The sequence below is a fragment of the Eschrichtius robustus genome, chromosome 8, assembly GCF_028021215.1.
Source record: "Eschrichtius robustus isolate mEscRob2 chromosome 8, mEscRob2.pri, whole genome shotgun sequence".
NCBI lineage: Eukaryota > Metazoa > Chordata > Mammalia > Artiodactyla > Eschrichtiidae > Eschrichtius > Eschrichtius robustus.
In genome coordinates this window covers 106,654,070-106,666,364 of record NC_090831.1, presented here as the reverse complement: position 1 = coordinate 106,666,364, position 12,295 = coordinate 106,654,070, and the positions used below count along the sequence as shown (strand labels likewise).

Genomic DNA, 12,295 nt, shown 5'->3' with positions numbered 1-12,295 from the left:
TACGATCGGCGTCGGGGCCACAGAAGGTTTAGGTGGGGGCTTAGGGTCTTTAATCCCAAACTTCGTCCTTAGGAGGCTTAGGATCAGTGCTGATCTTTCAGGGAGCTCCAAAGTGGCTTTGGAGGAGAGGTTCTTTGGCAGGGTCGGGGAGAAGTGGTGGCGGGAGGATGATCTAAGAGGAATCAGAGGGGGTGGCGGACATCCCATGAGCAAGATGTCAGAGGAGGAGGAGTTTTTTCTGTTCAAGAACATCTCCTTGGTGGGGCCGTGGGATGGGCCTCAGTACCACCTCACCCCTGTCTGGGCCTGCCACCTCCAGGCAGCCTTCACGGGCTTTGTCCTCTTTGTAGGGATGCCACTCAATGCCACAGTGCTGGTGGCCACACTGCGCTACAGAAAGTTGCGGCAGCCACTCAACTACATTCTGGTCAATGTACCCCTGGGGGGCTTCATCTACTGCATCTTCTCTTTGTCGTCTTCATCACCAGCTGTCATGACTACTTTGTCTTCGGCAGCCATGTTTGTGCTCTGGAGGCCTTCCTGGGCTGTCCAGCAGGTACTGCAGCAGAAGGGGGCTGGGGGGAGGCAAAGGACACCGCTCCATGATTGGAACCAGGGGCCAGGCTGTTGGGTGAGAGTGGGCCCCAAAGAGGAGTCTGGGGGATAGAAGTTTGGTGCTCTTTTGAATACTGAGATATAAAGCCACCCAGACTAGAAGTTTGACCGAGTCCCAAACTCTACTTCACTCACCACTCCAACCTTCCCTCCCTGTGCTTTCTCCACCCCATCTGTATTCCACTCTGCCTGCCAGGATGAGTGGGGCTGTTTACCCTCTTACCCTCACATTTCATCACAGGTCTGGTGACAGGCTGGTCCCTGGCCTTCTTGGCCTTTGAGCGCTACATCATCATCTGTAAGCCCTTCGGCAACTTCCACTTCAGCTCCAAGCACGCACTGACGGTGGTCCTGGCCCATTGGTATTGGCGTCTCCATCCCACCCTTCTTTGGCTGGAGCCGGTGAGAGTGCGGGGCCGTTGTGCTGACTTAGCTAGAAGCTCAGCTTGCGAGGACGGGAAGAGCGTTGGGTATAGTCTTTGACCTCTAATTTTTAAAGAGCTGGTGGACTAAATAAGGGAAAGGGCTGTGGGAGACAAGTGCTAAAGTTTACTCTGCAGTTGCAATTGCTAAAGGCTCGCTGGTGAGGACAGAAAATACTCACTGCCTGAAGTCACTCTGGGTTCTAAGTGGAGAACACAATCCAAGAATCTCAGCTCCCTCTCTACTAATTGAGCCTCACAGTGAGCAAGTGCTTGGTCCCTTGCAGGTTCGTCCCCGAGGGTCTTCAGTGTTCCTGCAGTCCCGACTGGTACACCGTGGGCACCAAATATTACAGCGAGGACTATACCTGGTTCCTCTTCATTTTCTGCTACATTGTGCCTCTCTCCCTCATCTGCTTCTCCTACTCTCAGCTGCTGGGGGTCTTCAGAGCTGTGAGTGCCTTTCGTGAGGGTCAGGGAGGAAGGGATCACAAGGCTCTAGGTGAGAGGGAAGAGCGGGTAAGTGCTCTAGAACATAAAACATTTGGAAATGTCCATAGTCAGGTAGAGGGGTATCAAAAAGCAGTGAAGGAAGTGGGGACAGGGAGATGATGAAATGGAATGAAGAATAAGGTGGAGTCATCCCTGCTCAGGTATATCAAGCGATGCATGTGATCTTTTCCATTGTCACAGACCAGAGAGCTGCCTCCATCTTGCCTTCCTCAAGGAAGGGGAAACAGAGGGACTAGGCCAAAAGCTGGGACAGCAGAGAGACAATTAGAGTAGATGGCCCCCTAGTTGAAGAGTCCAGACATCTGGGAGTTCAGGGCCAGGGATAAGAGGGTGTGATGTTTTCTGTGCTCTTTCCAGGTTGCAGCTCAGCAGCAGGAGTCAGCTACAACCCAGAAAGCTGAGCGGGAGGTGAGCCACACGGTGGTGATGATGGTGGGATCCTTCTGTCTCTGTTGCACGCCCTATGCTGCCCTGGCCACGTATATAGTCAACAACCGTAACCATGGGGTGGACTTACGGTTTGTCACCATTCCTGCCTTCTTCTCCAAGAGTGCTTGCGTCTACAATCCCATCATCTACTGCTTCATGAATAAGCAGGTGAAGCTCTCTATTTATATTCCTAAGACCTGGTTCTTCTCAACAACGACTTTTAACTCCAAGCACCTTGGACTCCACTCAAAGGGTTTCTAGGGGTGAACAAGGAAGCCATGGAAACCCCTGGCAGGCTAGAAAGCACTTGGTAAGTAAGCACAGGGATGAAGTCATGGTCATCAAGACAAGATGACAGAACCCAGGGAAGACAACTTGAGCCATAAAATTCGAGTTGCTCCAAAGGGCAGGATGAGAAGTGAAAAGGCTTTCCGTTTCACTGAAAAACTGATAGATCAACAGTGCCCCTAAATTTCCATTTCACGAGTTCTTAATCCTTTCCAACTTCTAGTCTGCACGACCATTTATGTGAAACACAGAAATCACAACACATGCATGTTTCTAAAACAGCTTATCATCTGAAGGTACCAGGTAGCTTCCTATCCCAAATCCTGAATCTAAGCTAAAAACCCAAACTCAGACAAATCAAGGAGGGTTCCTGTCTTGTAGAGCTAACACTCTGCTTTGAGAATTGTTATTTTGTTTCCTCAGTTCCAGAGATGGATTCAAAACTAATGTGAAACCTCCTGGATAGAAACAGAATTGGCAGTCTTTTCCCAGTTGGGAGCACTTTCAAGTAATGGTGGGGTGGGTGGGCGGGGCTATTCTGGGGTCACTTTTGACAGTGCTCTTATGGGCCAGGGTGGTTTGTGAGGTTTCCCGACAGTGAAATTCTACACATTCTCAGAGTTAGCCAGAATGTGTAGGGATTATCATTGTAGACCCAGGAGTAGTGAGTAGTCTTAGCCTGGAATATAGCTAGCTCTCAGTATTGGGAAGATATAATCAAAACCACCTGAGGAGATCCTGTGTATAAGGCATTGTGCAAGGCTTTGAGGATACAAAGAATGAGATCTTTTTTCCCTTATGCTTCCTGATGTTATCTCCTTGGTACTGGTCTACCAAGGGGACTATCTCCAATTCTGCTCTTTCCTCCAGTTCCGAGCTTGCATCATGGAGATGGTGTGTGGAAAGCCCATGACAGATGAGTCCGACACGTCTAGCTCCCAGAAAATGGAAGTTTCTACCGTCTCTTCTAGCCAAGTTGGCCCCAACTAAGGAGCCATATTGGCCTGTTTGCAGCAACAAGGATTTTACATTTAAGGAAATTTCTACTTTCTACCTTCCCTGTCAAAAACCATACTACAACACAGTAAATGGGAAGGGGAGTGATAGCAATTTGAGGTCAATTTTCCATTTTCCTACTATTTCCTTCCTACCTACACAAAGCTACTGTTCCAGCTGGGTCTACTTCAGACCACCCCAAAGGCCATCTCAACAATCATCAGTTTCTACTCTTAAGTGGCAGAATTTATAGCACTTGGAGAACAGATTTCTACATACAAGGCAACTGTAAAGGGGTCTGGCTGATGATTTTTCAGCAGTGTATACACAACAATTATTTTCCTTTTTAGTAACATTTTTTCCCAACTGGGGATCTATTCAAAGATGATACATTTTGAATTAAAACAAACTTATGAAAACATTTTAGAAATGGGAGAGACATTAAAAAAAAACCTTTAGGGTTTCCCTGGTGGCACAGTAGTTAAGAATCCGCCTGCCGGGACTTCCCTGGTGGCGCAGTGGTTCAGAATCCGCCTGCCAATGCAGGGGACATGGGTTCAAGTCCCGGTCCGGGAAGATCCCACATGCCGTGGAGCAACTAAGTTCGTGCGCCACAACCACTGAGCCTGCGCTCTAGAGCCCGCGAGCCACAACTACTGAGCCCGCGAGCCTAGAGCCCGTGCTCCGCAACAAGAGAAGCCACCGCACTGAGAAGCCCACGCACCACAACGAAGAGTACCCCCCGCTCACCGCAACTAGAGAAAGCCCAAGCAGAGCAACGAAGACCTAATGCAGCCAAAAACAAATAAATAAAATAATAATAAAAAAAAAAAACCCTTTAGTAGGTCCCAAATGAGTTTGAAAGAACTTTCTTACGCTGTCACTGCCAGTAATTGCTATCGCTTTGGCTGGGACAGCCATGCCCGCAAACCCCTGTACCAGCATGAATATTCCAGGTGCTTCCTTTCCCCCCACACCTATCTGGCTAAACCTATATATCTGTCTTAAGCTGTGTATTTACTAAAGTTAATAGTTTAATTCCCTTCATGTTCTCAAAATGAATTTGCACATCTCAATACCATTTATATAAACTATACAAAATTGTTCAAAAAACTGTTTTACCTTATACTCCCTCTCCCCACCCCATGAAGAAGAGACTTTTTGAAATAAAAATCAAGATAAATGTGTGTACATTCAGAAATGGCTTGTGTTTGGTATCAGGCAATTATGTAATGAGCAGCTGGGCTCCTCTCCAGTTATGTGGCCTAAGGGAAGCAGAGAAGGGTTACAGCTGTAGAAGGATGCTAGAAGATTTCAGGAATAGGAAGAAAAGAGTAACCAATTTGGGAGAAGGCAGTAACTTCTCTGGGTTGGGGTGGGGGGTATGATAAACCTTCTAGGAGAGCTCTTTTTCTGTGCCATTTTATAACACCCATAATTCTACGCAAGAGTTCCATTTCTTAAGAAAATAAAGGACATACATAACCCACAGTGAATGTAAACAGTTTTATTTAGAAACAGATAGGTACCTGTTTGCATTATAGAATATAAAACTGGGTTTACACTCTATAAAAAATAATCAGTATCCAAATTCAAGAGAGCTAGCATTCACAGAACACACAATGTGGGTGTGCAGCTACTGTTCACCAGCCTCAGGCTTGATTTAAACCAAAAGGAAAAAAAAAAAATCCAGGGGGATCATTAGAGATTAGAATACAATGCTTACTGATGAGCACCCAGCATCCGGAAGTTGCTGTCTTAGCAGATGGAGGTTTGCTTTCTAGGTGCGTGACTTTAACATAAGGCCTGGGTTCTCTGTACCTAGTGACCTATGAGGATCTCCTGCCACACAATTCATGATGTGCCCTCTCCAAGCCAGGGTTGGTGGCATTATTAATTATCCCTGATCTTCTTAACAATAAAAATGGGGAATCTGGAAGGCAGAGAATTTCCACTCCCTTATATTGGGGTTAAAAGAATGTATCCGCTCTCAAGAGCTCAATGCAAAGGCTGGGGTGAAGTTACACGATATCCGGCTTTTTACCAGGCCAAGTAGCCCACCTCAACATGATTGTGGAAGACCAAAGGATACACCTAGGTTCAGATTATAATAATCACCCAGCACCACCTGAATGTATTATCCAGAAAGATATATGAAATAATAAAGGTTAGATATATATATATATATATGTATTTGTCTTAGTAACCTGAGGGCTAAAAACTTGGAATATAATAATTCTCCTCAAAAGAGGTCCATCTGTATGAAAGGGACCAAAAAAAGACAGTTTCCTGTTACGTAAAATATAGGTAAAGTGAGTTGGGAACAGAGGTGGTTTCTTCAGCTCCTTCTACAATGTCCCTCTCTTTGATAAGGAATGGCAATGTTAATTCATGATAAACTTTTTTTTGGCAGTGGGGAGATGGGGACATAGGGAGTGATGGGTCAAAGGCAGGAAGGGTGAGTGATGGTCCTCAAACCAAAGAGCCCTCTCATCTTTGAGTCTTGGCTCAAGCTCTCCAGCTGACACAGAAACAGGCCTGGTAGTAAGTGGTTAGCATTCTGAGGTATGAGGATCCCTGGTAAATTCAGCAGCATGTGGTTTTTGGAAACCAGCCCACAAGATAAGAACACTGCAACCAAGCCCCTAACTAATACTGCTATTTAACCACCGTCCAAAAGAGAAAGGAAAGAAAAAAAATCCCACCACACTAGGAGGTTCTAAGCTTTCATTTAAGGTGGTCCAAATAATCTTCTCTTTATTTTATCTAAGAGTTTCTTAAGAGAATCCTCATTCAGTGATCATTTCTCTCATTAAAGGCGCTTTCAATGACATGATTGGAAAGGAGTACATTTTAACTGCAGTGCAGATTAATTCCTTGGAACACCTGGGGAAATAGGCGCTGAATGGGGGCACTTACAGCGATTCAATAGGCAAGACAGTCTTGAGCACTTCAATAGACGCATTCCCAGAAAAAAGCATGTGCCCTAAAAACACCTGTATTTTTCCTTTAGTTTTCCAGCTGTTTCTATGTATAGCTCTGTAAAGAGATCACACTCAGTACTTGACTGACTTTCAAGACAGTGGCCCTAACTCTTCCCACCACAGCTGTGCTTGACAAAATTAGCAAACAGCTAGTCTTACAGGGAAGGAAAAAAAAGAATGAATGAAACCAAGTTGCGTCAAGCTTCCTTACAGCACAGGGATCGGTCCTTGCCCAGACAATGCCAGGGCCTGGACCTGGAGCAGCTGAATGAAATATTCGGCCCCTACTACTTATGCGGTATACTTTTCAATAGGCAAGTTTAAGTGTTATCTCTCTAAATATAAATTGTGGGGACTATTTCTTCCCTTTTCTCTCTCTTGAACATTTCTTATTGATCTCAGGCTTAAAATTAATTAAGTCAGAATTATAAAAATTATAATGATAAGGGTTGAGAAAGCGTGAAGGGCTAACGTTTGCCTACAAAGTGTGAGTTGAGGATCTTGATCCTTCATATCATACGCCCAACCAGAGAACAAATACAAAAATAAACACACATGTTATACATAATACAAAGTGTAAATCTACAAACACAAGTGTACTAATTAGAGTTTTTCCTCAGAAGCACAGTTTCCCTCCAGTCCCTCAGAGAGGAGGAGGAATGGGGACGGGATTTTTAAGACAGCTTTTCACGTCTTAAAAAGTTTGTAATAACAGTCTCAGTAGCGCAAACAATTTCATGTGAAACCAGAAGCTGTAAAAATAAATTACTTTTGAAGAAATGTAGGTTCCTCTGTCTGCAGCTCAGAACTCGTCATGTCGTACTAAGGCCTCACCAAAATCTGTGGCCTGGCTGCCCACAAATAAATCATACTTGTCAACAATCTCCTCCTTGGTAAGCTTGCCATCCTGAAAGTAGAGAGAACAGTGAATTGATGCAAAATACATTTCTCATTTCAAATTTAGAACACTGTTATCGTACAACAGGGGTTAGTCAAGATTTACGATTCTAATTCCCACTAAATTAAATGTGAACTCAATCCTCCCTGCCCACCCCCAACACACACACACGCAAAGAGGGAAGAAAACAGCAGTTGATACATTTTTCTTACCAAGGAAGTTAAAAGTGGAAGGATGGAAATAATATAGCTCAATAGCTCAATGCTAGGGATATGGGTTTGTTTTTTGAGAAGAAAATGCTCCCTTTCGAGCAAAATGTGGGACATCTCCTAGATATGGGTAAGAGATAGTCAAGGATAGCCAGGAAAAATACTTCAAAGTGAATCAAGTCTTTGTCTAACAGGAACAATGAAATATGCTAATATCAAGCACAGTCTTCAACTCCAAAATGACCTAGTCACCAATCAGATTCCAGACAGAACCCCAAATGAAGGCTCAGATACTCATCTCAAGAATTATCTAGGCCAGATTCCCAAGGGACAACTACATGAGTTTCCTTTTCTCACATGCCTCAGGACACAGCACCTGGCTACTGAAGTGACTGAGCAAGAACTCAAAACAGACTGACCCTCAAAAAGGCTCAATAAGAAACTGCATTAGGGGCTTCCCTGGTGGCACAGTGGTTAAGAATCCGCCTGCCAATGCAGGGGACACGGGTTCGAGCCCTGGTCCGTGAAGATCCCACATGCTGTGGAGCAACTAAGCCCGTGCGCCACAACTACTGAAGCCCGTGCCTAGGGCCTGTGCTCCGCAACGAGAGAAGCCACCACAATGAGAAGCCCACGCACCACAACGAAGAGTAGCCCCCGCTCACCGCAACTAGAGAAAGCCTGCGCACAGCAACAAAGACTCAACGCAGCCAAAAATAAATAAAATAATTAAAAAAAAAAAAAGAAACTGCTTTAAAACCGAAGATCAGTCTAAATAAAAGAACATTTAGAATTCTAGAATCCCCCAACTTTAGACTGATTTTCAGTCTGCTCGAAGGAGAGCATTCAAATCTCTGAAAAAGGTGACAGGGCTCAGCAGTAACACTGCTCTTTTAATGAACTGAATGCCTTCTCAGATAACTGATTAAGGGTAATTTTAACAGGTTTCAGAGAAAAGCTGATTTATAAGCTCCTACAAATGACTTAATTTTAAAAAGCATATCTGACTTAAGAAGGAAACAACCAGCTTTGAGTAGGCAAAATGAACCTGTAAAAGATAAAAGAACAAAGGAAATAACAACAAAAAAGCAAAGATTTCTTGGGGTTCCAAAGATAGCAGATGATGCATGCTGCGCACAGGCTATATCCAGAGGCTCTTTCTGAGGCTTAAATTCCTCCAATGCTGGGAACATTGGGCAAAGGGATTTCTAAAATGAGATCAGACAGCTAGCGCTGTCCTGTAAGTTTTCAATCGCCAACTTTAGATCCACAGCAGACTCAGACTAATTAAGACCTTAAATGCTCTATGTACCTCAACAGATATTCTTTAGGCAATCCCCTAGAAACAGACTTCGATCACTGATAGATTGGGCCTGGACAGACTTACCTTGTTTTGGTCGGATTCATAGACTAGGTGCCTGGCTTCTGCCTCTGCATGATCATAGTCTGAGGGAAGGATCCAGTCTTTGGTCTCTTCCTTATCCATCTTCCCATCACGGTTCTTATCTCGAAACTCAACAAATTGTTCTCTCTCTGTCTTTACCCATTCTGGCTCATCAGCATTCCCATCATGGCTGTACATGTCACCTGTGTGAATACACATCCATACAAACGACGGGTTTGTCTTTTCTCAAAGACTGCCCCATGCAAAGCTGACCTGACCCTTTTTCCTCATTCATCAGTTTGGAACCTAATAGCAGTTGTAAGTATATTTTAGGTCACAGAGACCTTAAGAAGCAAGGCGTTTTCCTGATGTGTGATTATTGATCTTGCAACAAGAATATTTCCAGCTGTTGGTCTTGAATGATATGAGAGCAAAGAGAATCCTTTAAAAAAAATGCAGAAACAAAGGGAGATGACTAGCATCAAGAAAGGTGAAGACCAGGACTTCCCTGGCGGAGCAGTAGTTAAGAATCCGCCTGCCAATGCAGGGGACATGGGTTCAATCCCTGGTCCAGGAAGATCCCACATGCTGCGGAGCAACTAAGCCCATGTGTGCCACAACTACTGAGCCCACGTGCCACAACTACTGAAGCCCATGCACCTAGAGCCCGTGCTCCGCAATGAGAGAAGCCACCACAATGAGAACCCTGTGCACCACAACAAAGAGTAGCCCCCGCTCGTTGCAACCAGAGAAAGCCCACACAGCAATGAAGACCCAACACAGCCAAAAATAAATAAATTTCTTTTTAAAAAAATAAAAAGAAAGGTAAAGACCAACTTTCGTAAGATAGTTGTTCCCTACATCCCATTTCACTACTAATTAACCCGACCACTAGTTTTAGAAAGATGTGGTTTTAAATCCTCAAGAAAACTTGAGAGGTCTGTAAGTCAAACTGTCTACCAACCAATTACAGAGTATACTTTAATTTTTTTTTTTAAGTATTTAAAAGTTTTATTTTTGGCCGCGTTGGGTTTTTGTTGCTGCGCGTGGGCTTTCTCTAGATGCGGCGAGCGGGGGCTACTCTTCGTTGCGGTGCACGGGCTTCTCATTGCAGTGGCTTCTCTTGTTGCGGAGCACAGGTTCTAGGCACACGTGCTCAGTAGTTGTGACTCGTAGGCTCCAGAGCGCAGGCTCAGTAGTTGTGGCGCACGGGCTTAGCTGCTGTCAAAATTCTTTTAGGAATTACATGAGTGAAAGTCTGAAGACTCCTAAATTACACTGTATCAAAGTAAGTGTACATGCAGTCCATGTAAGGTATGGGAACACACCTAATATAAGTCTAAGTAACTTCTAAAGAGTTATTTACTTGTGATGAAAGTAATTTGTATGTTGGGACCCATAAAATGGAGGCTGCCTCAGTGGCCGGGCCCATGCCACAAATCTAAACCTAAGTCAGCCCACACTGCCAAGAAAACCTAACATGTATCAATCACAACCCTCCAGCTCAGCTTCAGTCAACTTACCTTACCCTTAGAAAAGACGACCTGCTATCTTTATAAGGAAATCCCTGACCTCCTAGCCAATCATGTCCTGCATCCGAGTTGCCCCTCTAATGTTTTATAAAGCCTGCTCTTGCCCAAAACCCCCTGGGAAGAATGCCCCACTGCTTGTGAGGTACTTTACTCCCCCAATCATGGATTGTTTTCCCTTGAATAAAGGACATCAAACTTGTTACTAAATTCTACTATTTCCGGCATTTGACAGTTGGCACTGTCATTTTCCTGAACTTGAGGGTTAAGAGTAGAACTACTCCTTTCTGTCTTAAACACAAATTGGGAGTTTCAGAGCAGGTCTTGCCAATTCTTTCTTCATGTTACAGCACATTCAGAAAACACAGTATTTGTATGATCCACTGGCCAGCACCCTGCCCTAGCTGTCCTGAGGGTCAGGGAGACCTTTCACTATATACAGATTGGGAAATTCTGAATTAGGGAATACGTGCGTATTAGGAAACGCACGTTAGGAAAACGTGCGTTTAAAAGACATATTTTTCTTTCTTTCTTTCTTTCTTTCTTTCTTTCTTTCTTTCTTTCTTTCTTTCTTTCTTTCTTTCTTTTTTTTAAAAATTTGGCCACACCACACAGCATTCGGGATCTTAGTTCCCCAACCAGGGGTCAAACCCGGCTGCCGCAGTGAAAGTGCCGAGTCCTAACCACTGGACCGCCAGGGAATTTCCTGAAAGACATGCTTTTAATAGAAGCTTGAATATACAACATAATGTAAGTGCATCTTAAAGCTAGAAGAGTAAGGATAAGAATACTATTTAATTTTCTATTAAAAAATTCAACCTATATAATGATATTAAGGAATTACTAATTTTTTGACATTTTATTTAAAAATTTTTAGAGATACATATGTATCTTAAGAGAGATATAACCAAATATTTACAGATGAAATGAGATTGGGATTTACTTCAAAATAATAAAGGAGGTAAGACGTGGATATGGATTTAAAAGGACTGGCCATGGGTTGATGGCTGCTGGGACTGAGCCTAAGTACAGGGGATTCATTATACTATTCTATTTAATTTTGTGTATGCTTGCAATGCTGTATAATAAATTTAAATGGTTCAACAGTATAACTCTGGGGACTTCTTAATGCTAAATGTAAGAGGCAAAGACCATTTGTTTCTTTTTGATCTTTCTCCTCAACAGGGCAGAAACTAGCATACCCCTAGAAACTGGAAGATACTGTTTGGGAGACTTTTTAGCTTTACAAAGCCCAGCACCCAAGATGTAAAAGTGTCTGCATTAGTTGATGATTTGCAAAACAAAGTCATACACACACAGTTGATAGTTTTAGTAGTTTCAAGAAACAATTGATCTATATGATGGGAGGGAGATAGAAGTATCTCTTTATCTGGCCCCAATGCTTGATAAACGATGGTACTTAACCGTTATAAAACGTTAATTCCTCTCAAGAGGTTCAAAATGAGTTCCTACGTTTTAGCGATGGTGATAAAATGGCAAAAGCCAAGAATTGAAAGATAAAATATTAAAAAAAAGAAATAGTCGACTTTGAAATGGGCTCAGTAAATGCACCCAGGCATTTATTTCCACTGTGCTGATGAACTCCACTAAAAAAATCATTTTGGAAAAAAATTCCATCTTCCCACTGCTCACCCCTCTCAAAGTACATCATGGAGTCTTAGAAGAAAAGAGTATTCAAGGAGTAATTCAACTGGAGTAACTCTAGAAAATAAATAGCAGGTATAATTAGACAAAATCTGAGTAAAGGAGTGACTTGTTCAATGGACTGAAGTGACATACAGGGATAGAGGTAAGGGCTTAAGTCTCCCTTTCACACTTAAAATAAACATTCCAGGTAAAGATCAGAAGCCTAAAAACAAATTGTCTTATGAAACACAAAACCAGTGGTGCACTAGAATTAAGTTACTATGAGTAAAAATAAGAATTGGAAATATAAAATTATCTAAAATCTTTTAAAATGGAATGACATTTGTAACAAAGACATTTGTAACATCTTCCATCTCTTCT

The 12,295-nt window shown here is 43.2% G+C and overlaps 2 protein-coding genes across 3 annotated transcripts in view; one reads left to right on the top strand and one right to left on the bottom strand.

Moving 5' to 3' along the window:
* The first annotated feature begins 205 nt into the window (after positions 1 to 205).
* OPN1SW (opsin 1, short wave sensitive) lies at positions 206 to 3,257 on the top strand. Its single transcript, XM_068550192.1, is given in 7 exon segments — positions 206 to 470; positions 473 to 556; positions 857 to 965; positions 967 to 1,017; positions 1,325 to 1,490; positions 1,908 to 2,147; positions 3,138 to 3,257. Coding segments are annotated over 7 exon segments (1,035 nt in total).
* A 1,498-nt stretch (positions 3,258 to 4,755) lies between these two features.
* CALU (calumenin) overlaps positions 4,756 to 12,295 on the bottom strand; it is a 28,565-nt gene continuing 21,025 nt past the window's right edge. For both annotated transcript variants that reach the window (XM_068549400.1, XM_068549401.1), the window contains exons 6-7: positions 8,742 to 8,941; positions 4,756 to 7,154 (exon numbers count right to left, since the gene is read on the bottom strand). In XM_068549400.1, coding sequence (XP_068405501.1) covers positions 7,050 to 7,154; positions 8,742 to 8,941 — 305 coding nt within the window. In that variant the 3' untranslated portion in view covers positions 4,756 to 7,049. The remainder of the gene's footprint in view (positions 7,155 to 8,741; positions 8,942 to 12,295) is intronic.